General features: G+C 44.3%; 1 protein-coding gene across 8 annotated transcripts in view; it reads right to left on the reverse strand.

Annotated features, from left to right (window-relative positions):
• Nucleotides 1-27,446, reverse strand: part of CTNND2 (catenin delta 2) — a 1,048,486-nt gene that overhangs the window by 137,237 nt on the left and 883,803 nt on the right. For all 8 annotated transcript variants that reach the window (XM_070476489.1, XM_070476490.1, XM_070476493.1 and 5 more), the window contains 2 exons: nt 12,563-12,680; nt 4,971-5,156 (listed from right to left, as the gene is read on the reverse strand). In XM_070476489.1, coding sequence (XP_070332590.1) covers nt 4,971-5,156; nt 12,563-12,680 — 304 coding nt within the window. The remainder of the gene's footprint in view (nt 1-4,970; nt 5,157-12,562; nt 12,681-27,446) is intronic.

The raw sequence follows: 27,446 nt of genomic DNA on the forward strand, positions 1-27,446 counted from the left end.
TACTGTGACTACTGTACTTTTCAAAGTACTGTATTATAGGATTAAAAATGACTTACTTTTGTGTTTGCTTTTTATGTGTTATTTGTGTGAAAAGTATTATAAACCTGTTATCGCACAGCATTATATGGCCAATTGTGTTAGTTGGAGATCTAAGCTAACTTTGTTGGACTTAGGAACAAACTGGACTTAATGAATGTGCTCTCAGAATGGAATCTGTATGTAGGGGACTTAGTGTATACTCTTAAATTGACCTCAGCTCACTAAACAAAGATTATCAGGAGAGAGAGAATGTCTACCATATAAAAATGCTGGGTCAGAATCTTCCCTGAATCTGATAGATTTATATCCCCACCCATGTGGATACATATATATCCATGTGAACTAAAACATTCACAGGTGATTTTAGCAGAAGAGAGATGCTGAGTTCTAGGGGCTCTTGCTTGTTTTCGTTCTGTTTTCCTCTGCGGATTTCTCGGGACTCACTCAAGTTCACATAGAGCAGGCCTTGAAGGCTCAGGTCTGCTCTGGTCAGCTGCCAGAGCTGCCTTGTCCTGTTACCTCTAATCCATGTCTGAGCACCACTGATCTCCGGACACCATCGCAGGAACCTTGGCCATATCCCAAATGGAAAAACAAACAAACAAACAAAAATGCTTATTTTTACAAAAGGTGGAAAAGTAGAAAAATCAATTGTGCCTACTGGTGGCTTAGATGGTCAAGAATCCATTTGTAATGCAGGAGACCTGGGTTCGATCCCTGAGTTGGGAAGATCTCCTGGAGAAGGGAATGGCAACCTACTGCAGTTTTCTTGCCTGGAGAATTCCATGGGCAGAGGAGCCTGGCGGGCTATAGCCCATAGGGTCGCACAGAGTTGGACACAACTGAAGCGAATATGCACACACATTTCCCTGGACCTCAGCCTTCAGAGGACTGCCACTCTGCCCCGCTGTGACAGGCTGCTGGCAGGAAACCCTGCCAGAGGCAGGGAGGACCCTGCTGGGTGAGATGTGTCTCTTGGCACATGACAGACACACCGCTTTGGGGGAAGTTCTACTTACAAAGAGTTTCCAGAGAAAGTAACAATTTCTTATAATTTAGCAATAGGCACTGAGCACAAAGTCAGAAATTAATGAATTTGCAACGTCCTTTTGGACAGAAATACGATGCGTCAAAGGCTTCCTTGGTGGTTCAGTGGTAAAGAATCCGCCTACCAAGGCAGGGGATGCTGGCTTGATCTCTGGGTCCAGAAGATCCCCAGGAGAAGGAAATGGTAACCACTCCAGTTTTCTTGCCTGGATAATTTCATGAACAGGGGAGCCTGGCAGGCTACAGTCCATGGGCTTGCAAAGAGTGGGACAGGACTGAGTGACCAACACTTTCACTTTATGCCTCTCTGAGGCATCTTAAATTTAAGAGAACATATGAATTTGCACAAACAAACACTGACTTGGTCAGTTAGTGCCTTTTTGGATTTTATTTTTTTCAATAATATTTGAAAAGATTACAAATGTAATGCCCATCATAGAAAATTTATAAATACATAAGTACGAGAAGAGTCCATCAGTATCTTTTGCCTTTGATGTTACTGCATTTTTTTCTAGAAACACATACTTTTTTGTACATGCATGTATTTTATATCTGCCTATGCCATAGTTTTACTAAATTGGCCAGGTTTTATCTACATATATCTATGTCTATATACACACCTGCTTTTTTCTTTCTTCACTTTGTATTACACACTTTCTCTAATCACTTTCTATTCATTAAAACCTGATTTTATGAGCAGTAGAGATTCCAAATGATGCATTATATCCTATCATTTTTATAGCTATAAAGCTAGAATTCTATCTGTTTACATCCTCATTAAACTTGATAATGTATTTTCTGGCACTTCAAAATAGTTTTTTATTATGTAGGAGCATAGTTTGAAGGAAAACTTTTGAAAAACTATAATTTGGTTGAAGTAACTTTGAAGCCTCTTTATAAACAACAAAGTTCCTTTGTATTTTAACTTATGATGGTTTCAGCAAAACTTTCTTAAATAAATTCTTTGTTCCCCCCTTAAAAGAATATTGTAAGAAAAACAATCAAACTGTATAGATTTTCATTTAGACTTCTGGAAAAAATCGTTACGATTCCATTAATCATTTTAACCTCCTCAACTTAGGAAAGAATTTCTGATATCACAAATTACAACATGAAGTATAGCATTCTAAGGTGGAAAATCACACACCATAACGTTCCATGGAAGCAGCTAACACTGTGGAAGAAGGGCTCTATCTTCGGATGATGTCCATGAATGTTATCTTCTGACCCCTGGCTTCTCTGGCCCCTGTCAACTCCTCCCGCACGTGTTGGCAGAGTTGGGGAAAGGGTTCGGTGTCAGGGCAGAATCTTACTAAGTGAGACACCAGTGCAGGAGTGGAAGCCATCAGAGGAATGTGCTTCAAAATCCAAGCCACAGACTAGAGGGAAAACCTGGAAGTCCGAGTGAATTTAACCTTAAAGTTTTTCTTCCTTTCCGTTTTCCTTCCTTCCTCTCTCTCTTTCTCTCCCTCACTCCCATATTCTTTCTTCTTTCTTTTTCTCTCTCCTTTTCTTTCCCTCTCTCTCCACCCCCTTTCCCCCCCGACGTCACTCTCTTTCTCTCTCTCTCTCCCTCTCTTTCTCCTTTTTTCTCTTTCTTCTTGGCCAAGGCTAACATCACATTTATGTGTGTGCTCAGTCGTGTCCATCTGTTTTGTAACCCCATGAACTGTAGCCTGCCAGGCTCCTCTGTCCATGGGATTTCCCAGGCAAGAATACTGGAGTGGGTTGCCATTTCCTTCTGCAGGGGATCTTTCTGACCCAGGGATTGAACCTACATCTCTTGCATCTCCTTCACTGGCAGGATGATTCTTTACCACTGTGCCACCTGGAAGCCCATAGTATTGGATTTTTACAAGTTGGATTTCCCAAGTGGCCTGGGCCCGTCCATCCCAGAGGTTCTGAGTCATTAGGATGCACATGAGACTCAGGCGACCATGACCACAGGGCAGATCGGGGACCACTATATTCTCACATACAGGCTTTTCTTCCTTCCAGTTTTACTGAGCTTGCTTCCCAGGGTACAGCAGTGTGGGGACTGGGCCCCATGATGTACAGTGCCTCAAAGGAAACTAGAAGAACCCATATACCTTTGTTTGGCTATCTTTAACTTACTTGATACTGAACATGTTCAGAACTCATCATGGTCTGGTGCGCAGAAGAACCAGGTGGGATAACTGAAGTGCCTGACATCCCTTCGTATAATACCTGGTACATGGTAGGTGCTGGCCAACTGGTCCATTCCCCCGGTGGGAGAGTTCTAAGTGGCTGAATTAAGAACCGCAGCTCAGAGACTCCCCTGGTGATGCAGTGATTAAGAATCTGCCTTGCAATGCAGGGGACGTGGGCTTGATCCTTGGTTGGGGAACTAAGATCCCACATGCCGTGAGGCAACGAAGCTTGTACACTGCAACTTGAGCCCGGGCTCTAGAGACTGTGAGCTGCAACTAAGACCTGATATGAGGCAGATAAATAAATATTAATTTTTTTTTAAAAGATCCTCCCAAAAGGCAAAAGCTCCTATGAATCAGGGAGAGATTCAAGACAGAGAGCACTGACCCAGGACAGGAGAGAAGGCAGTGCTGGGGGTTTGCTTCTCAGAGTGGAAGGTCACAGTCAAAGAGGCAATGAGCCTGTGTCTGCTAAATTATAGGTAAGTTTAAATGGGAACACACAGTTACAGAAGCTGTAGGAGGGCCTGGAGCAGCCCTCGGGGACCACAAACAGCTCGAGAACCGAGCCTACAGAAATGCTAATGCTGACACATTTGGGTTACAGGTAGGAATTATATTTCAGGATGCATTTCCATTAATCCTGACTCAATAAAATAGTTCCTTTAACAGTCACTCAAAGTAAAACGATTTCAAAAATAGTTTAGAAAATAGCATGCTGTGATCTAAATAGATACTTTTGCATATTTATTTTGATTAAAAACCTGGTAAGGGGGCATGCTGGGGATTCCATTCTACTTTCTCAGTCATCCACTCCCGAGAACACTCAGATCTTGGGTCCACAGGGCCATGAGGAGCTGGAGATATGACCACAGTGGCCAGGGCGAGGTTGGGAACATGACCACAGTGTCAGAGGAGAGGCCAAACCTCAGTAGCAGGGGTTTCCAGCAACCACAGGATGGGTGCTTTTTCACATTACTCCCTCATTTGGGGGCCTTGTGGGTGAGGGGTTCTGCCTCCCAGAGGAGCTCCCGGAAGAGGGGTGGAGGCCTTTCTAGAGTCATAGCCCACGGGCCTTTACTGCAGGGCAACCAGCTGACTTACAGCTGCCAGAGGTAAAGGCCATTTCATTTTGGAGATGTCTCGCCAGCTGGATGGCTTTCTGAGTTCATCAGAATCGTCCCCCAAGGTCCAACTTCTAATGTTGTTCTGTTGGAAGGGCTGTGAATCACTCCATTTTCCATCAATAAGGGCAAGACTGCATATCCAAAAGTTCCCCAAAGAGCTATAAAATACGTTGGGGTTTTGTGCCTCTCTCCTCAGCTTCCCCTCTCAGACCACACCTATTCTGTGCAACTGTTCCACCTGCAAGGTGCCTGCCTGAAGACCTCAACAGATGTGCGAATCCACACAGAAGAATCTGCGCCTGCATCTGACTCGATTCTGTGAGCTGTCAACTCAGAGCCTGCCTGGGACTCAAGGGCCTCTTCCTCTTTTTGAAATTTCCTATCTTGGCTTGGCTGGAGAACATGAGGGGAATCATTTAATGCTCCACTGTCTCAGCTATGAAATACCCAAGGGAAAACTGTGCAGATGCATGAGTGATTTGACCGTGTGCTAGAATCACAGAGCTCTGTACCTGCAGACACAGACAAAACATGCTGTAATTAGGGGAGGGGATAATTGCATGCAGCTGCGAGTCACCAATATCACCTGATCTTGGGATTTCTTTTTCTTCTTCTTCTTTCCCCAGCACCCGGAACTCTCCGCATCTTTGCCATTGGCCTCACCGCAGAGCAGCCCGTCCAGCTCATCGGTGCCCATGTGCTGTCCCTGAGACGTTTCTGCTGCCAGCCGGTACGAAAGATTCCTTAAAATGCACACACAGTTTTCAACGGTCTGGAGAATAAAAACAACGAAACAAAAAACGAGGGATGAATAAAAACTAACCAGTACTTCACCCGCAAAAGCCATCTATCTTCACACAGACATTTTTTTCTTTGGGTGCATTTAACCGCGGCTCCTAAAGTCTCCCTTGACAGCCACAATGGAAAGAATTTAGAGAAGCTTGGAGAAGTCTGAAGATCTTTCCTCCCAGCAAAGAAACCACTTAGCAACAAGAGTTCCTGATAAACAGCTATCGTTGTTGACTGAAATTCACTTGTGAGCAAGAAAGAACCCATATCCAGGCACGGTCCCAGGTGGCGTCCACTTACAGACAACAGCCATCTGGGGACTAAGGCTCAGAACCATCAAGAGCAAGGATAATTGGATTTGCGCTAGCTCTGGGAGGGTGACATTTACTATCACTGTCACTATAGGGTGACACTATACTAACATTTACTATCCACCAGGGCACTTTCTTAGTGAGGGGCAGGGGAGCCCAGCGTGCTGCAGTCCACGGGGTCACAAAGAGTCGGACACGACTTAGTGACTGAACAACAAGGGTACTTTCTGGGAGGAATACAGGGCAAGAGGTGCAAACCAGGCTTATTCCAGGCAAGCCAGGTTCTGTGGTCACCTGGGAACATATATGTTTCCAACCTACTGATTTTCTTCAAGATTGCTGGTGCTCCTATTTCCTAAGCACAAGGGCTAAGCAGTGATTAGGGATGTGGGAAGAGCTGGACGTCTTTAGAACCCTAGATCTCTGACTATTGGACATGTGACTTGGACAATCCAGCCATAACCTCCTGTGTAAGATGGTCAAAATAGCGGCCAATAGGCTGCTGTGTGGATTGGGGGAATTAGAGAATATACATGTGATAGGCAGAGTAAAGCTCTCTGCTCCAAAGATGTCCAGATTCACATCTGGAACATGTGAATATGTTAGGTTATGGGATGGAGGGCATTGAGGGTACTCATCAGTGGACCTTGGGATGCCAGATTATCCTGGACTGTCCAGGTGGGCCCATAGAGTCATGAGGGTCCTGTGAGCAAGAGAGGGAGGCAGAGAGAGTGAAACTGTGTGAGAAAGACGGGATCTGGCATTGTTGGCTTTAGAGACAGAGGAAGGAGCCGCGAGCCAAGGAACGTGGAGGCTTCTAGAAGCTGTTAAAGAAAAGAAACAGATGCTTCCCTACAGTTGCCAGAAGGAATGCAGCCCTGTCAACACCTTGATTTTACCCCAACAAGACCCATTCTGGGGACTTCCCTGGTGCTCTAGTCTGATCCCTGCTTGAGACTTCACCTTTCAATGCTGAGGCTGTAGGTTTGATCCCTGGTGAGGGATCAGCCAAAAAAAAAAAAAAAACAAAAAAAAAAAACCACCCAAAACCCATAAAACAGAAGCAATATTAAATTCAACAAAGAGACCCATAAATTCAAAAAGTGAGACCCAATAAATTAAAAAAAGAGACCCATTCTGGACTTCTAAAATGGTGAGATGGTAAGTTTGTGTTTCTTAAATTTATGTTTGGCTGTGTTGGGTCTTCGTGGATGCATGGGCTTTTCTTTAGTTGCAACAAGTGGGGGCTGCCCTCCAGTTGCAGGGTATGGGCTTTTCCGTGTGGGGCCTCGCTTGTGGAGCACAGGCTCTCGGCATGGGCTTCAGTAGTCGTGGCTCCTGGGCTCCCGAGCACACGCTCAATAGTTACACACAGGCCTAGCTGTTCCTCGGCATGGGGGTCTTTCTGCACCCGGGATCGGACCGTGTCTCCTGCATCGGCGGTGGAGGCTTTACCCCTGAGCCATCACGGAAGCCCAGGTCTGTGTTTTTAAACCACCGTGTTTGTGGCCATTTGCTATAGCAGCAGCAGGAAACTGAACCAGTACGTACGTACCAAGAAGAGCTCCTGGCACACAGCAAGTGCCATACAAGGAATTATATCACCGACAAAGGTGGAGACGGCCCGTCTATGGAATGTGCAGAGCTTGGGACCTACAGCGAATGGGTCCGTGATGGAGTCTTGACTCCACCATTTAACGAGCCATGTGACGCTGACCAAAGGGCTCAATCTCTTAGTGCTTCGATTCCTCTCAAAGTCCCCACGGCCAACTTGGAGATGAAGTCTCAACATATAAATCTTGGAGGAATCAAACACTTGGTCTGGGGCATCAACCTTTTGACCTTTGTTCTGGATTTGAGGAAGCGAGGAAGGAGGGGAGAAAATATCCCATTTTCAGAAAGAATTTTTTTTTTACTTTTTAATTGAAAAATCTTTTTTCCTTTTTAAATATTCATTTATTTATTTGGCTGTGTGGGGTCTTGGTTGAGGCACACAGGATCCTTATTGTGGTGTGTGAGGCTGTGAAGTATGGGGCTCAGCATTTTCAGCTCGAGGGCTTACATACCCCTTGGCATGGGGGAATCTTAGTTCCCCAACCAGGGAACGAACCCAAGTCCTCTGCACTGCAAGGCAGAGCCTTAACCACTAGACCACCAGGGAAGTCCCCCCAATTTTTAAAAAGGACAAAATAATGGTGCAAAGTGAAAGTTGCTCAGTCGTGTCCGACTCTTTGCGACCCCATGGACTGTACAGCCCATGGGATTATCCAGGCCATAATACTGGAGTGGGTAGCCTTTCCCTTCTCCAGGGTACCTTTACAACCCAGGGATCGAACCCGGGTCTCCTGCATTGCAGGAGGATTCTTTACCAGCTGATTCACCAGGGAAGCCCAACTAAGTTTTATTATTTTTTTTAAGTTTAAGCATTTTTTTTTGAAGTATAGTTGATTTACAATGTCATGTTAGTTCCAGGTGTACAAAATCTGAAAAAGAAGAGATAAGTTTTCTTTTTAAAAGCACACCAACTTCCCTGTCACTTCTCAGGCACCAGCTACGTGACAGCCATCATTCAAGGAAGGGAACATCATTCCACTTTACAGATGAAGGAAACAAGGTCTGAGGCCGTTGGGAACACACCCACTCACCCCTACAGACTAGAGACCGTAGCACTTTCTCTAGTCCTGGGCTGGGACTGGAAATGGGGCAGGGACTGCTGGAGTTCAGATCCTCCACTGCTCCCACTTAGGATGGGAATCTGGTAAAAGGCAGCATGTAACTCTGACCTGACTACTGGAGGCATGAAAAAATCAAGCAGGCAAACCAGTTTTCAGGGTGTATTTCTGGAGCCTTTGCGATTCCAGACCTTTCGGGTCAGCTTTTCAAGGTTTCATGGGCTGCTAATCCCATAGGCTTTCAGTCAACTTGATTTTTCTATTTCAAGCATCCTCTCAGCATCAAAAAAAGGAACCGGCATGAAAGCAGGTAAACACAGGATGATGCTGGAGAGAGAGCAGTCTCTCCCTGAAAGGAAAATGTTGTGGCATAAGTCAGAACGATTTTCAAATCAGCTCAGAAGGATTTTTCTTACATCAAAGACCTGGGAGAATAAACTTCTTTCTCACCCTCTTGTTCCCCTTCCCTGGGGGCACATCCATGCCTCTGTTTAACAAATGATTACTGCGGATATATTCCACAGTTTCGAGAAGTGTTTTATAACCTACCTGAGGCTGAGCGACCTCTTGGGGAGAAGCTATGCAGAGAGAGAAGAGAGGGAGAAGGGGGGGGAGGAAGGAGGGGGATGGGGCTTCTCTTATAGCTCAGTTGGTAAAGAATCCCCCTGCAACACAGGAGACCCTGGTTTGATTCCTGGGTCAGGAAGGGACAGGCTACTCACTCCAGTATTCTGGTTTGGAGAATTCCATGGATTGTCTAGTCCATGGGGTCTCCAAAGAGTCGGACACGACCTTCCCTTTCACTTTTCACTTTGAGTGGGGAAGGGAGACAGGAGGTGGCAGAGAAGGACAGAACGGGGGTGGTCCCAGGGGTTGAACTCATCTCTCTCCTCAAGCCTGGTTTGGGAGGGTGACCAAGTCAAGTGCTTTTCCCTGTAAGGGCAGGGAGAAAAAGAGAACAGCCACCGCCCTTCTTGGGGATACCAGCAGAAGGCGTGTGGCAGCTGGTGGTTTGGGTTTCAACATCCACTGCTGTCAACAGAGTTTTGGCAGTTCCTCTTGGTCACCAGGGTCATTTTGAATCCTCATTTTCTATTAGAAAGGGCTACTTCGGAAGCCATTTGTAGAACGCGCCACCATATGTTAGGCATTCAACAAACCATCCCAATTACAGGAGCCGAGCTGAGCGTAAGTGTGGCATCCAGGGTCTTTGACTCATTAACTCCAGTGGCCTCAAAGACAGCGTGCACACATTTCTCCCTCCTCTAGCTTGTCACTGTGAAAGCTTAGAAGTGGCCAAGCAGAGGGTTGAGTGGAAAAACGATGGGGCAATAATAATACGTTAAAACTCAACAGCACCTTCTGGCCAGCAAAGCACTGTCGAGTAATTTATCACATTTGATCCTCTCAATAGCTCTAAGGGTCCTCCTTGTCTCGAAGATGAGGTCACTTGGGTCCTGTCCTCTGGTCATAGGGAGAAGGAGATGGTACATTTTCCAGTACACTCCTGGGGCTACACTGGGTGCTCTGGATACTCTATTAAGAATAGCTGAGTCTCCTTTTTTTTTTTTTCCTTTTAATTTTTAGTTTATATTGGAACATAGTTGGTGAACAACATTGTCTTCATTTCAGGTGTACAGCCAAGTGACTCAGCTCTACACAGACAGGCATCTACTCTTCTTCCAAATCTTTTCCTATTTAGATTATTGCATTGCAGAATATTGAGCAGAGTTCCTGGTGCTATGCAGTAGGTCCTTGTTGATTATTTACTTTAAATATAGTGGTATGTACATGTCAATCCCAAACTCCCAATTTATGCCCCACACCAACCTTTCCCCATTGGTAACCATATATTTTTCACTTCTAACCATAAGTTTGTTTTCTGTGAACCTGTTTCTGTTTTTGTAAATAAGTTCATTTGTACCATTTTTGTTTTGATTCTACATATGAGCAATATCATAATTTGTCTTCCTCTGATTTTTTTCACTGAGTCTGATCACCTTGGGATCTATCCATGTTGCTGCAAATGGCTTTATTTCAAGGCATATCTGAGTCTTCTGACACCAGGCCTAAATGGTCTTTATTTTTCCAGTTTCCACTTTGTGGGGAAATGTGGTCACTAACAGAGAGAATCTTCAAGGTCTCTCAAGAATTTGAGGAGTCTGGTCCTCTGACACATCAGAGAAAAGACGTGTGTGCCTCACAGCACTCTGATTTTGGACCACACTCCTGAAGGTTGCCTGACCCACCACGATGGTGTTATGGGACCAGGGCAAGACTCATATTTTATTGTCAACTAGAAGGTCCAGACAGTATTAAATATTGCTTGGTATCCATAAGGCTTAAAGTCCCCATGCCTTAGTATTTACCCCTCTGAATATTAAGATCCTTGGCATTGCAGCTTCCATGAATTATGAATTACCTTGAGTAGCTCTTTTAAAAAATCCTGTGTCTATTGTGTTAACAGGTCTCTATAAATACTCAAGACATCTGGACTGTTCCCTTCTTTAGAGACTTAATTCTCCTGTCAGTGATATTAAAAGGTCTCCAATGGCTGTTAAGGGCATTTACAAGAGAGGTTGATTAAATCTTTTATATCATATTTTACTTTGGATATTGATGTCATGCACACAGTAAATGAATGGTTGCAAATGTCACTAACAGGCAGTGGTAAGATGACAAACAGTTCATAATTGGATTCAGCTAGTACTCAAAGGGTTTGAATCCCAGAAGTACCATGGACTTCTGGTCCATGGGAGTAGGGCTCCCCCATCAGTAATTTTCTAAATTTGTCAGTCACTCCACTGTGCAGGCAAGGTTGAAAAGTGCCATGCTAAATCACCCCATGCCAAAGAGAGAGTAAATGGATAAAATCACTCTTACTTGTTCTTTATCTGATCTTACAACTAAAACAACTAAATTACAGTGTGTTGGGTCCCCAACTAGAGTCTATTTTAAAGCTGTATCTACTAAGGTGGGTTTCTCAATACACGATGCACATGGAATCACCTGATGAACTCCCAGAGGAACAGAAATCAGAGGTAAGAGCTAGACATCTGGATTCAGGGGGGCTGTGAAGGGGTCTAGGCACAGGCATTTATCAAATGCTCCAAAGGCAATTCCAGTGAAGAGCTGGCATTAAAAACCATGGGTTTATCAAAATGTCTTAAGGGGAAAGCATGCCAGTTTTAGGTGAGATGGTCTTGAAGTAAGAGCCAGATGCCAGACAGTTTATTTACAGAAACCTCAATGATTCAAGGGCCTGGAGCCAGGAGGCAGACATGTATTGTGTGGGTGGATGGTTTCTCATGGCTTGCTGATTAAGCTCTGGACATCTGACAAACATGTTGACCAGAAATCATTTGACAGAGTGCTATGTACAATCAATAAATTGTGTCCTGTGCAATATTAACCATTTTACTTCATGAATATGTGTATTGCCTAGGGTTTACTATACTTTGATTATGTAACATCTTATGTAATAGTACCAATAAACCAATGCACAGGCCTATATATATGAAAAAAAACCAAACTGTGGGATTAGGCTTTGGCTCCCCATGGTGCATCTGGCAATGTGGAGAGACGTTTCTGTTTGTCACAACTGGGGTAGGGGGAGGAAGGTACTGGCATCTAGTGGGTGGAGACCTGGAATGTTGCCCAACATCCCATAGTCCACAGGGCAGTCCATAGCAAAGAAGGGGACCGAAATATTGAAAGAGTGGCTCTGGGAAAGGTCCTACTAAGGCATCACATTCATCACATGCATTACTTTAAAGTATCAGTAAAGTCTGTGCTTATATCAGGATATTATGAAATTACAAATTTTTTATGTAAAGTGAACCCAAACTAAGTCAAAAGACAAAAGAAGACAAAACAAAATAGCCCAAACACTGTCAAAAATCCACCCAATTCTATTTTGGTTTGTGAACTAAAACACTGAATAAACACTGATGATCAATGTTTTGACAAGCTTGTTTATGCAGCATTTTGACAGCATTTATTTAGACTTTACTGGGCATTCTTAAAATGGCATTGGGCAGTATTAAGCTGTTCAAAAGCTATCTTGTAAAAATATAGGATTATTTAAATCTCAGGTAGCTTGAATATTTCTTTTTCTTTTGCCAGTGGATTTTAGAAAATGAAGTTAGAAGCTCATGGGTGACTTGCTATGTGAAAGTTTATACACTCATCTGGAACACCTTTAGCTGGAGTAATTTAATCTAAATTTTTACTTGCTACTAATCAAGAATTAAGTGTCTAGTTCTAGGCTAGGATTAGAAGTCAATACAGATTTCAGAGTGAAAGTATTAAGTGTTGCATTAACTATCCATCCTTGTTAGCCATTGTTTGATCCACCGGGGAATCTTTGTTGTCTAAGATGCTTCATCTATGCAAAAACGACAAACCTTGCTATCGATCTCGCTGCTCCCCAGCGCAGACTGAATCACATAAAGCAGCGCGTCCGTGAGCCCGTCACATTCCCGCATTCTCCTGCGGGCCTCCTCTCCGGCTGAACTAACATTCCTGCAAAGCAAAAGGATGTATCAGAACCCTTCACAGTGGCCACCAAAAGAACGTTCTTCCACGCCCACCTCTTCTCATTTGTTCTTCTTTAGTCCGCGACATATAGCACGCGGGACCTTAGTACCATGACCAGAAATCCAACCCGTGTCCCCTGCATTGGCAGGCCAGAGTCTTAACCGCTGGATCACCAGGGAAGTCCCTTCCTCTCAAAGTTTTAATGAAAACACTTTGCTAGCCTTTTAGAAGGTTTACCAAGAATGTAGTTTTAATGAGGGGGGAATGGCCTACACAAATGGACTGGATGAGCCACAGATATCTGCATCAAAACAGAGGATGCAGAATTCTGAACCCGTGATCTGTGAGTGTCCTGTGACCACTAAGAAAGGAGACTTTGTAAAAGTCTTCAAGGTCTGCTTCTTTTACAATCGACGAGGGAATCAGAAGCTCTTTGATTCAAAGGGCTGTTCTTCTTTGAAAAGTTTGAAATACTTTTCAAAGACAAAGTTTCCAACTTACTGACAGATCTTAGAGGTCTCATTTCACCTGTCTCAAAAAATATATCTACCTTGGCCCTGCCAGAGGAAAATTCTAGAAGTTTACTCTAAGGACACAGAGATTTCTCTGAGAATTTAGTCATCAGAATACCCATGGCACCTTTTATGCAGGAGTGGCCCAAGTTCCTTCCTACAATGGTACATGCTGAGCTAAAGGCAATAGAAGGGGCCCCTTTAATGGAATGCACAGCTGTGAGGGGAGGGAACCTCCAGACCCACAAAAGACATCAGATGATCCAGACAAAGGTGAATTTCCCAAGTGCTTTAATTACCCCACCACCTGAGAAGGTCTTCTTCCTCTCCCAACCATGGCCAGGATTTGGTTCTAGCAGAAAACTTTTGCAGGGCTTCCCAGGTGGTGCTAGTGGTAAAGAACCTTCCTGCCAAAGCACAAGCCATCAAGACCAGGGTCCAATCCCTGGGTTGGGAAGACCCCCTGAAGGAGGGCGTGGCAACTCACTCCAGTATTCTTGCCTGGAGAGTCCTATGGACGGGGAAGCCTGGAAGTCCATAGCGTCACAAAGTGTCGGACGCCACAGAAGTGATGCAAGCACAGAACACTTTTGCAGCGACTGATTTACAGACAGCACAGCCTACGGGGCGGGTAGGCTGAAGGAGGTGAGGAAACGGAAGGCACAAAGAGGCTGAAAAGTTTAGCAACTGTGGCAAAGGGTGATGAGAAGAGATAATGATCGAGGCAAGGCAATAATGCTCAAGCTATGTAGCCTCAAAGTTGCCTGGAGGGTGTGTTCACGCTGACAGTTGGGCCCCACATTGGCATCATAGGTGGAGTTGGATAATTTGCATACTTGGTGATGCTGACGTTGAAGATCTACACTAAACTAGAGCTGTAACAGGGAAGAGTCAATTTTGACTCATCCGTGCTAGATCTGTTTCTTTGACTTTAACCCTGTTTTTTTTTTTTTTTCCCATTTTTTTTGTTATTATAAGCATACATGATGGCCTGCCTCTGAGAATGGGGTGCTTTGGCTGACTGTTAAGCTCAAGTGCCTTTGTTCAGAATCCTGTCCACCTGTAGGTGGCTGGAAGAAAGTAATTAACACATTCCCCCTGCCAGAGGCTTGCCACTGTAGGAGGTATTTGCAAGATTAATGTCCTTTTTTTACTTTGTTTCCTCGCCTCCCCCCATCTCTGATTTATAAAAGAATCTGGCATCCACACTCTGGCAAGATGGTTATTTTGAGACCTTAAGTCTGCCATCTTCTCAGTCAGCTGGTTTTCCAGATGAAGCTGTATTCCTTGCCTCAACACCTCATCTCTCAGATTCACTGGCCTTTCCTATGGTGAACAGGGAGAACTTAGACTCAGTAACAGCGTTACCTCTGGTTCTAGGGGTGGGCAGGAGTTTGGTTGGGGAGGGTACTGTACTTTGCTAGAGCAAGTCATGTAGCAGATTCCAAGAGCCTGTGGCCTTAGAGCCCACGCTATAACTGACACACTATTCTTATTTCATTTCCCCAACATCCTTGCCTGTTACATTTCATTCGGTTTTACAGATGAGAAAGGCAGGCTCAGATGGGGTGTCCGAGGCCCCACGGGTGGTAAAAGTGGAGATCTTAGAACAGAACCCAGGTCTGTGAAGGAGAGAAAAGCAAAGGGCTTCCAGCTCGACATACAACAGGGACTACATTTTTTAGGAATTAAATAAAAATAAATATATTTAATTCCAAAATGCTACTGAACATTCATGCTTTCTTTAATATCTAAAAAGTCCTGCAGACATGTTTAAAGAGGATCTATCAGCATTTTAACGTTAACACCACCGGGAAAGGTTATTCAATGAAAATTAGAATTTTTGGTATTTGCTGATCTTGAAACATAAACAAAACTCCTCAGCGCCTCAGACAATGTGACTGAGCAAATGTGGGCAGCATTTTTACGTAAAGTGTTAGAGATTCCACCTTGGGATGGCCGATCCTTTCCTGGCAGCATCCCTGGGAGGGAGGAAGACATCTTTCTGTGAAAGAAGTGGTGACAGGCACACTGGTATTATTGTTAAAAGGACGGCCTTTGCAGGAGAGCATTTTTAGACCCAGAAGTGATTTTCACCACATCAGGTTCTGATGCTGTTAGAGCCCAGTCAGACCTCTTTGGTCAGAAAAGTGCTGAGTGCAACGAATGACTGCCTTTTCCTACTTTGATGAGGTCATGTTTCCAAAGACAGAATGACAGAAAGTTAGACTTGAAAGAACTGTAGAGACAGACAGCTCACGTGCAGTTTAGTCTCAAACATTCTCTACCCCTTTTCCTTACCCATAAATACTCAGTCTTTCCTTACAGTAGCTTTACAATGGGGATGGCTGCCTCCTAATTCACAAATAAACATCACTCTGATCAGCCCTGTTTTCACTGGTCATCAATGAATGGGCAGGGCCAGCCAATGGGAAAGATCAAGAATTAACAACTTTGTCAACATCATACCTTTTCAATACTAATTTTCTTTGAGTTTCTGTTTGATTTTAGTCCAGTCTCTGCCAAATATTTTTAAAAGTTATTAACAGGCTACAAAAAGAAAATGTGTAATATACTGAGAAATGAGAAAGACTAATGGGGTCCCAGGAAGGACAAGGAAGTGATTAGGACACACACCTAAATCTCCCCCCACCCCCTCTCCAGTGATGCAGGGTTGGGGGTGGGCAGGAAGGTACCACAGTGCCTCCAGTAGGATGAGGCATCATATATGTTAATATTTTAAAATGAACTGAGGTGTGAACATGTCTCTCTTTCAATGGCTAAGAGCATCCTACAAGCCTTTGGGGTTAGGTTTCCACTTTTATTCCTGAGTGAGTGAAACATTTCAGAAGATTACCTTTGATTTTTACCCTTTGCCCCAACACAAAATTTACTGTACTTGTGCGTTTTGCTGTTTAAAAATAAAAATTCCAATAACCTTGTGTGTTGGTCACTGGTTGTAGTTATGGTCCTATATAAGTGACTGCATACGAGTCTGATAAACAGCCAGTGTCCAGCCTACAAAGTTCCTCCCTCCTGATGTACTTAAACCATCTTCTACTCATTTTGAGGGAGGTGATTTCCATGTCTGGGTAGAACCTGGTGCAGCAAAATTTCTGTGCATAAAAGTTAACACTGAAACAAAGCCTTATAGATATTTTGTAAAAAAAAAAAAAAAGCACAATGATACTGTAATATCTATTTCTTAGAAATAATCACTATAACCTTGATCGAATTGTCAGTTGATACAGTCCCTTGAACTGCAAGGAGATCCAACCAGTCCATCCTAAAGGAAATCAGTCCTGAATATTCATTGGAAGGACTGATGAAGCTGAAACTCCAATACTTTGGCCACCTGATGCGAAGAGCTGACTCGTTTGAAAATACCCTGATGCTGGGAAAGATTGAAGGCAGGAGGAGAAGGGGACGACAGAGGATGAATGAGATGGTTGGATGGTATCACCAACTCAACAGGCATGAATCTGAGTAGACTCCAGGAGTTGGTGATGGACAGGGAGGCCTGGCATGCTGCAGTTCATGGGGTCACAAAGAGCCACACATGACTGAGGAACTGAACCGAACTGAACATAATTTGGAAATTTCTGCTTAAAGTAGATTCTATAATCTTTTCATTGCTCTTCTTTTCTCCACCCAACCCAATCCTTGGCATTTATAACCTGGCCTCCACGCAGGGTCTTCTCATACCTGGCCCACCTCCAGCCCTTGAGCCCTGGGTTCCAGCCCTGTTAAAATTCCTTACCATCGTTCGTACAGCATCCCCACAACTCACCAGACTGTTGCTCACCAGGCAACTTTGTCTCATCTCCCAGTTTATAATGAGCAGAGCCCAGATGCTGGGTCTCTACAGAATCTGGGCTGGGTTCCTGAGACTCTATACAAGTGTGAAGAGGGGCACTGCCAGAGGCTTCAGAGAGCAGAGCTGAGTACACTTCAAGGGACACAGGTAATCTGGAGGCAAAACTGAAATATGAAGCCACGCACTGTCCTGAAGCCAGCCTACCAGGACAGGCATGGGGAGAGGCAGAATCCACAGACCTGATGTTCAAGCTGGTCCCTCCCTGATGTGGGGGAGGGGTGGGCACGCTCTCCCTGGGCTGCCAGTGAGCTGCTGGCAGCCCAGGTGGGCTGCTCGGAGTGCCAGGCAGTGCAGCACCAGACCTTCTCCTCCTGCCTGGTGTAGATCAGCAGGAGTAAGCAGGGAAACACTTAGGACATTTGGGCTCCCCTGCACCTGCCTGGTGAACTCATGTCTTTCCAGAAGCATTTCCAGTGTTACCTTTTTCTGACATCTCACCCAGAGAGCAGAACCAAGGATGACAGAGGATAAGTCTCTGGCTTTGAAACCTTGCAACTGGGATTTGCTGGGCTGGGTTTCCAAGCTGCTTTGGCCCAGTACTCCATTTTATTTTCCACGTCTCTATTTCTGGAAGTGGAACATCTATAACTATTACCCTGTGCCTGTTACACCACTGTATGTTGGGGGCAAAGAAGCTGTTTCTTCATAATCATAGGTTCACAGGTGGAGAGGAACTCTTCCCCAGCAGCTACACTTCATGGGTCACTCATGCACTTCATGGGTTACTCATCTACACCTGATTAGATGATTCTGGTTTTGAACTTTTGAGCTGAAGAGATTTAGGACCTTAAGTTGATGCTGTAATTGGGATGAAAGGACATGGGGTGGATGTGGATCTTTGGGGACTAGAGGGTGGACTGGGGTGGACCAAATCACAGCCCCCATGTCTGTGTCCTAATCCCTGGAATCTGAATGGATTACCTTACCTGGAAAAAGGGACTTTGCAGGTGGAACGAAGGTTATAGACTTTAAAATAGGGAGCCTGTCCTGGATGATCTCTATGGACCCAGTTTAATCACATGAGCCTTAAACGCAGAGAACATGCTCTAGCTGGATCAGAGAGATGCAGCAGAAGGGAAGTCACAGAGATCCTAGCAGGAGGACTCACCTCCCTCTCTGGTGCTGTCCTGATGCATGGGGACCACATGCAAAGGGGAAAGAGAGAGGAAGCTGGCTCCTAGCTGACAGCTGGCAAGGAAACAGACACCTCAGTCTGATAGCCACAAGGAACTTGATTCTGGCAACAACCCGAGGGAGCTTGGAAGCAGACCCTCCCAGGAGCCATTGGTAAGGAATATAACCCTGATAACACCTTGATTTTAAGTTATAAAACCAGCATTAGATTTTTAATCCAAAGAAAATATAAGGTAACCAATTTTGTTGTTATAAGTCACTAAACTTGTAGTAATTTGTTACAGCAGCAATAGGAAACTAGCATTCAGCCTTTGGCTTGTCTGACTCAGGGTAAATGGAATTCTTCTGACACCATCCCTAAAACTTTCACACACAGACACACACCCCTTCCCTTTGTCGTTGTTCATGGACTGTAGCACACTAGACTCCTCTCTCCTCCACTATCTCCTGGAGTTTGCTCAAATTCATGTCTATCGAGACAGTGATGCATTCCAACCATAGCATCTTCTGTCACCTCCTTCTCCTCCTGCTCCCAATCTTTCCCAATATCAGGATCTTTTCCAATGAGTTGGCTCTTTGCATCAGAAGACCAAAGTATTGGAGCTTCAGCTTCAGCATCAGTCCTTCTAGTGAGTATGCAGAGTTGATTTCCTTTAGGATTGACTGGTTTGATCTCCTTGCAGTTCAAGGGACTCTCAAGAGTCTTCTCCAGCACCACAGTTCAAAAGCATCAATTCTTCAGCACTCAGCCTTCCTTACGGTCCCTTCCCTAGAAAATTGTTTATCTGCAGTGGGCTCATGCAAGCTTTAAGAAGGTATTTCCAGACGATAAAATAATTGTATAGATTTGATTAAGACCCAAATAACCCATATATAAGAAAATAAAAATTATGCCTATTGGGGTGAGGTGCTACCCTTGACTGTGCAAGATCAGGAGACAGTCTATGTAACTCAGAGCATACGAAGGCCCTCTGCACAGGAAATACTGATGGGATAGGATGATGTACCTTTTGAGGCAAAATTACACTGCTTTAATTTATTTTGCCCCCTTGCTGAACTGATTAACACAAGAGTGCCACCAGGTCAGTGGGCATCAGCTTGGCCCAGCTTGTTCTTCCGCCTGGTTGACATCCTTCACTTCTTCCAGTTCTCTTTCCGGCCAAAGCGCCCCCACCAAACCTCAGTCTTTACAGCTTCCAGGAAACAAAGTGCAATGGCTGGACTCAGCACTGCGTGGGAAATGAGTGGACTGTAGGGAGAGAAATGAGTCAGCTTCTCAGCTCTGCTTGAGTGAAGTCTGTACTGCAGCCTCGTGGCTTTAAGTGAATTCCCAGAAAATCATCTGAAATGCTAACTCTAAGTACCAAATGGTAGGAACTGCATCAGGAATAGCCTCACCTCCATAAAGTTTTATTGGGTACGAATAATGGGAGGTTGAATTTACTTGAAAAGCTTTTGACTTCTCTGTCTACATATGTTTTTAAAGTGGGTCCTTCATTATAGCCAAGTCAGAAAAATTTCCAGAGGAATCAATTTCCCTTTTTCCTTTTCTAAATTTTTTTATTTTTTTTATTTTTAAGATTAGCCGAGTCCTGCTGTTTGGATTCCTCTGCAACTTGCTGTCTTCTCTCAAGGGAGGCAATTTCTTTATAAGTCAGGACACTGATGGCTTGGAAATTGCTTTGCTGACCTGCAGAGGCAGAATGCGTCAGTGGCCTAAAGACCAACTACCTCCTGGACTGGCAGTAAACCCCACTGCCACGCTGTTGACACCCCCACCCCACCTGTGAACGGAAACCAGTGAAGAGAGATGGAGGAGCGCCTCTGACATGGACTATTCCATGCTGCCCCTTTCCAGGACTACCCAGACACGTGCCTTCTGGAATCAGCCACACACCTCACACACAGTTTCAGAGATGCCCAGAGTGGAACCAGAAGCATCTGAGTTAACAGACACCCTATTGCTACCAAGGACTACCTAGGGTCTCAGCTCCTCGATTCTAATTAAAATTGATGAACGCCACAGAGTTAAGTGCGCTATGAAATGTCTGCTCAGAGTTTCCTGTTGAGCTAAATTACAAGGAAATTGCAGGGAAGAAAAAGGTGAACTGCAAGCCCAATTGTGCCTGTGGTTCTTTGGGCTCCATGAACACCCACAATTGTTTTCTAGCTTGAAGCACTCGGGGCAGAAGCTGAGGCTCTAACTCGACCGCATCTCGAGTTTAGAGCCGTGTTGGGTAGCCCAATCCCCTGGCCGTCGATGCCCATCTGCCCTGTACTCCACTAACTCCTAAAACATTTCACTAGGGTACGTTTACACTAGGCTCTTCTTTCTAGAGCATCGGCTCCGAATCAGGATGCATCTCGCACTGGAAGCCCACACATCCCACCTCTGTCCTGGCACCTCAGCATCCCGTCAAGGCTATGTAGCACCATCACCACCACTGCACCGAGCATTTCCACAGAACAAAACCAAGAGCCGGTCAATGCCAGCTCTGCCTCGATTACAAATGCAACAACAGCAAAGAGAAGATGTCACCGATCAACATGCGAATGAAGTTCAAACATGATCGGAACAATGTTTCAAACATGAAAACAGTGTTTTCTTCTTTTTTTATGCTAAGCCAATCATCGAACAGCTCGATTTAAGGCACATCACAAAACCTGAGCTTTAAAACACATCAGTATACTATTATGCCAGGAAACTGTGAAGCAGAAAGTACAATATTCACTTCAGACAGCAGGCAGCTTCCAGAAAAATGAGCAACACGACTAAATAATGAGTAACGATGAGACCATCCAATTCTGTGTATTCTGAGTCTTCTGTTTCCTAAGAAGTAGGAGAACAAAGCTGACTAATAAGGGATTGCAGGTAATTGGCTGCTTGCGTTTTAAATGTAAGATTGTGGGTTTGAAGACTTTCAAGATTTGGCATTATGTTCCGGATTATTAATAATTATTATGAAAACCACCTTTCTAACTTGCATTCCAATTTATCTCTTAATTCCCCATAGGCAGTCAGGTAATCTTCCAGTTTATTTACCTACAGGAGATTTTAACAGATTGTACTTCAAAGACATATTAAAGCTGGGAATCCATGTGATTTTTTTAAAAGCTCTCTCATCTAGATGGTACATCTTCCTCAAGCTGCATTCCTTGTTTTCATAATTGTCTTGATCATGCATGGATACCATACTGAGTCATAATAACAACAATCAAAAAACTCAAAGCACTGAAGTCATCAGAGGCAAAGTGCACTTACTCGGGGCCGTCCCTCTTCCTTCTGCTCTAACCCCTCTATCTCAGTGCAATTCCCCCGCCTCTCCCAAATATGGTTTTGCTCTGGGTATTTACTGTCAGACTGTTGTCATCAGCATTCCTCTAAGCTGAGGTCTCACTGTCCTTGCCCAGCAAGAGAAGGTCAAGTGCTTAGCAAAACGGGCCACAGGATACAGAAGGCAAAGCCCCTGTTACTTTGTTGCTTCAGGGCAGATGCCTGCTGGTAACCATCCCTTTCTGCTTTAAACATGTTTTTTGGTTTGTTTTCTTACATTTCTTTTTTGGAAAATGTCTCCTTAAACTGTGGCCAAAATGCCAACAAAAATAGACCCTGGATCAAAACTGCTTAAGCCTCATGTCCAAATGGGAAGGAAGTGATTAAAAATAAAAATACATTTTCCCTTTAATCTCTTAAAATGTACCCATCTCGTCTAATTGCTCTTTAATGGATTCAGAAGTTTTGATGACTCACTCGGCAGTCTTTCATTTGGGCCAAAGCGAAAGTGAACATGTTAGTCACTCAGCGGAGACTCTTTGTGACCCCATGGACTGCAGCCCACCAGGCTTCTCTGTCCATGGGGATGGATTCTCCAGGCAAGAAATCTGGAGTTGGCAGCCACTTCCTTCTCCAGGGGATCTTCCTGACACAGGGATCAAACCCAGGTCTCCTGCGCTGCTGGCAGATTCTTTACCATCTGAGCTACCAGGGAAGCCAAAGAACATGATAAGTGATGCAAAGTCCAGACTCCAGTTAACTTGACCAGGGACTACTATATAGTTCTAAGCTAACTGAAATGAACAAATAAAGCCCATGATTGTTTGGCCAAAAACGAACTAAAACTACAGAAGGTGTCTCTGGTTCACTCTATTTTCTTCCTGTTTTAGAATGGAAATATCTAGTGTAGGAGTGGTGGGGGACAGGAAGGAGGAAAAACTCTAAGAATACATTATATAATTTGCATAAGAAAAAAAAATACAGAAAATTCAGCAAAACTATGATCCCTTGCCTTTTAAGTTTTCTCTGAAAGGGAGAAGAGTATACATTTAATGTTATATATTGAAACATCTTTCAATTTCTGGGAAGAAATTTCTGAAGCACTTTAAAAAAAATTATTTATTTTACTTTACAACATTGTACTGGTTTTTGCCATACATTGACATGAATCAGCCATGGGTGTACACGTGTTCCCCATCCTGAACTCCCCTCCCAACTCCCTCCCCATCCCATCCCTCCGGGTCCTCCCAGTGTACCAGCCCCGAGCATCCTGTATCATGCATCGAACCTGGACTGGCGATTCGTTTCACATATGATAATTTACATGTTTCAATGTCATTCCCCCAAAGCATTTATTAAAAGAAAGCAGGAGTTAGCTTTTTAAAGATGAGTGCCAATGTGGACTTTCAACTTTATGCACTGGTCTTAATCACAATGAGGAATAGTGCTGGAAAAATCGGTATCAGAACTGTTCAAAGAAACCCATTTAAAATCAACTTTAATTGTCTGCTTCCATTATCATTATGACTTTTTCTTCTTGGTTGTGGGAGGGAAAAATTCTAAAGATGTCTGTTCATTAGCATATGATATCACTCATACATGAAACCTAATTTTAAAAAAGTGACACAAATGAACTTCTTTACAAAACAGGAACAGACGTATAGGTGTCAAAAACTAAACTTACAGACAATGAAAAAAACGTTCCCCAAAGGGGAAATGGGCTGAGGGGACCAGGAGCTCGGGATGACCCCACACACACTACTATATATAAGACAGATAACCAACAAGGACCTCCTGTATAGCACAGGGAACTCAACTCAATATCCTGTGATAACCCATATGAGAAAAGAACCTGAAAAAGAATGAATATATGTACATGTATGGCAGGGTTTCCCAGGTGCCAGGGCAGGAGACGCAGGAGACGTGGGTTTGATCCCTGAGTCAGGAAGATCCCCTGGAGGTGGAAATGGCAACCCACTCCAGTATCTGTGCCTGGAAAACTTCATGAAGAGAGGTGCCTGGTGGGCTATAGTCCATAGGGTTGAAAAGAGACCCAAATGAGAGCTGTTGTGTTTATGTATAACTGAATCACTTTGCTGCACGCCTGAAACTAACATGACATTGTACATCAGCTATAAGTGAGAGTCACTCAGTCGTGTCTGACTCTTTGTGACCCCATGGCCTATACTGTCCATGGAATTCTCCAGGCCAGAATACTGGAGAGGGTAGCCGTTCCCTTCTCCAGGGGATCTTCCCAACCCAGGGATCAAACCCAGATCTCCTGCATTGCAGGTGGATTCTTTACCAACTGAGCTATCAAGGAAGCTCAAAAATTCAGCTATACTCCAATAAAATTTTTTAAAAAAGAAAAACTTAGGAAAAAAAAAACCTCTTCAAGATGACTGCCCTCTGGCGGTTCAACCAAACACTCAAACACTAACCCAGTCACTGCTGTGAAGGGGCTTTGCAGATGGAATTAAGGTTACTAATCAGCTGATCTTAAGACAGGGCAATGATCCTGAGTCATCCTCCTGAACTCAGCATAATCAAGTGAGCTCTTGAAAGCAGAAGAGGGAGACAGAAGAGTCAGTCCAACAGATGTAGCTCAAGAGGGGATGGGAGGGCTTAGTAAAGGTGAGGGGAGAGAACCTGACCCTGCTGGCTCTGCGGGATGAAGGAAGCGGGCGGTCAGCCAGGCCAGGTGGTGGCCGCTGCTAGCTGAGAACACCTCCCAGGCTCCAGCCAGCAAGGGAATGAGGCCTTCTGTCTATAGCTGCCAGGACTGAATTTGGCCAGTGACCTGAAAGACCCAGGAAGCAGGTTCTCCCTGGAGGGTCCTGATAAGAATGCACCTGCAGACACCTTGATTTTGGACTTGTGAGACTTCAAGCAGAGAAACCAGCCAAGCTTCCCAGACTGCTGAGGTAGACCACTCTGAGGTCGTACATTTGTGTTGTTCCAACCCTTATTTTTTGTTGTTCAGTGGTTAAGTTGGGTCCAACTCTGCGACCCCATGGACTGCAGCATGCCAGTCCCTTCCTTGTCCTTACCATCTCCTGGAGCTCGGTCAAACTCATGTCCGTTGAGTCAGTGATGCCATCCAACCATCTCATCCTCTGTCGTCCCCTTCTCCTCCTGCCCTCAGTCTTTTCCAGCATCAGGGCCTTTTCCAATGTGCCAGCTCTTTGCATCAGGTGGCTAAAGTATTGGAGCGTCAACTTCAGCATCAGTCCTTCCAATGAATATTCATAGTTGATTTCCTTTAGGATTGACTAGTTTGATCTCCTTTTAGTCCAAGGCACCCTCAAGAGTTCTCAAACACCACAATTTGAAAGCATCAATTCTTTGGCACTCAGCCTTCTTTATGGTCCAACTATCATATCCATACATGACTGCTGGAAAAACCATGGCTTTGTGACTGTACAGACCTTTGTCGGCAAAGTAATGTCTCTGCTTTTTAATATGCTATCTAGGTTTGTCATAGCTTTCCTTCCAAGGAGCAAACATCTTTTAATTTCATGGCTGTAGTCACTGTTGCCAGTGATTTTAGAGGGCAAGAAAATAAAGTTTGTCACTGTTGCCATTTTCCCTCCATCTATTTGCCATGAAGTGATGAGACTGGATGCCATGGTCTTAGTTTTTTGAATTTTGAGTTTCAAGTCGGCTTTTTTACTCTCCCCTCTTACCTTCATCAAGAGGCTCTTTAGTTCTTCGTTTTCCGCCATTAGGGCAGAAACCTGCATATCTGAGGTTCGTGGTAATTTGTTACAGTAGTGATGGTAAACCCACTTCATTTGCACAGTCACAGAAAAAAAATTCATATTTTTCACGAATGTTCATTTTAATATCTCAAAACTTTGAGACAAACCTTTTGCATCCTCCAGTGGAGGCACTTTAGATGTTCTGAATGATGAGATGCCATTGTTAGGATTTTTAGATGCCTCTTGCTGCAGGCGTGGTAAGGTAAACACATCTCTCACCAACTCCAGGTAACCTCATGTGACTTTTCTTGGTTCACTACTACCAGATGGCTTGTCATCAGCATGGACACAGCATAATGGCACCACTGGGTGCACATTTCCTTTAACTGCTTTAGTGGGGAAGGGAGTAATGCTTCAAAAAAATGAAAGAATTATAATGTTGCATAGAAAGGTCACTCAGCAAAGACACTTTGAGCAGCCACGGAGCCTCGTTAAAGGCAGCTCACAGGTTGGCAATGAAGAACTGGCTTTAGTGTCTCTGCTCGTCACTTTAAATAAGCACTTCAGCTGGAGGACCTCTTGCCTGTTACCATACTGGGGACATTCTCCTGATGCTGAGCAAATGTTAAGGTTTTATTTAAAAACTGGAGCCTTAACCAGCTCCGTGGCCAACCTCCACCACTGGCCCAGGGCATGTCGCTCTCCGGCTTCACTGCTCTTTGTAAATGATAACGGTTCTTGGAATTCTGGCACAAGACACAGAAAATGACTTCATGGGGGAAAATGTCAAGCCACTGATGTACCATAAAAATAATCTAGAAAATATAATTTGGAAATGCAAGTTTTTTCTAAACACTCACTTTAATTCAATTACACTTATGATCAATCCTCTTGGATCTGCTAATGTGGGAAGGTTCTCATCAGCTAATTACCAAAAAAAAAAAATGCTTACAGAAAAGAGAGAATGATTCTGAAACAGGAGGAAGGTGGGCAGGGCACCACATTTAAAAGAAGGACAGAGCCATAGGACATAACATAATGGTTAGAACCAACTTGGTCCAAGATGGTAGACCAGTTGACTTCCATTAGACCTCAAGCCTCAGTGTACGCTCACTGTAAAACCTCACCTTGCTGACTGATACACCTGCGGTGCCATGACAGTTCCAAGGCCAACCATGAAAGGTGAAAAAGTGGGCAGTGGCCCAATTCCCGGAAATCTCCACTACCTCCCCCCAAACGGCTGGAATACTCCTCCCACTTGTTAGCCCATGAAATTGCCCATTCCTATAAAAAATGGCAATCCTGTACACTGATGCTGCTCTTGCTTCTAAGATGGACCACATTTTGTCGTGGAGCATGCTTCTCTCTCAGTGAATCCACTTCCTGCCTACCAGTTTGCCTCTCCCTGAATTCTTTCTGTCACGAGACATCAAGAACCTGAGCTTCATTAAGTCCTGGGACCTGGTGTGATCTCAGCTAAAAGACTGTGGATTCAAGTCCCAATATGAGTTACACAGTTTCAACTCCATTTTTTTGTGCAAAAGGGAAACAGTAGGGGAATCCTTCTATATTATTCAAAATCACTACCCAGGGATTGAATCCAGTATTTCCAATAATCCAATAATCCCCTAAAATTCCCTCAGAGACACAATGGACTGCTTTAGTTTTAATCACAAATACTCACCACAGAGCATTTTTTTTTATAGCATATGCCAAAAATCAAATATATATAGTTTATTCCAATGCCAAAGCAATTTAGAACTGCTGCAGGCTTAAAGTAATAGTTTCCTCTTTTTCTCCTACATGGCCACACCTCGAGGATAGGGTGCCCATGACTGATACCCTCCCATCAGCACTGGCCACTTGTGGTGTGGGAGATGTGGAGGGCATTGGGTTGCCAGCAGGTAGAAGCCAGGCAGCCACAGCTACACCCCTGCTCGCCCTCTAGTCTGCAGTACGGTGGGTGGGCAAAGACACTTAATGTCGACAACAGTGTTGATTATCTTTTTGTGCTTGGTTTCAATTCTGATTTCCCTCACCAGGGAGCCCCTGAATTACACTAGGGATGAACAGAATATGAAGAATGAGGATGACAATGAACATTTGCAAAGTGTATTTGTGGTTACAGTGATCAAGAGGTGAAGGAGGAGGAAATCTTAAAAACAAGGGGAAAGAAAAACAGATAAAAGGTAATGGAGAAAGCAAAGTAGTGCTAACTGGAACCTGTTTGGCGGGGCAGGGGGCAGGGGGAGG

The sequence above is a fragment of the Odocoileus virginianus genome, chromosome 14 (assembly GCF_023699985.2).
Source record: "Odocoileus virginianus isolate 20LAN1187 ecotype Illinois chromosome 14, Ovbor_1.2, whole genome shotgun sequence".
Taxonomy (NCBI): Eukaryota; Metazoa; Chordata; class Mammalia; order Artiodactyla; family Cervidae; genus Odocoileus; species Odocoileus virginianus.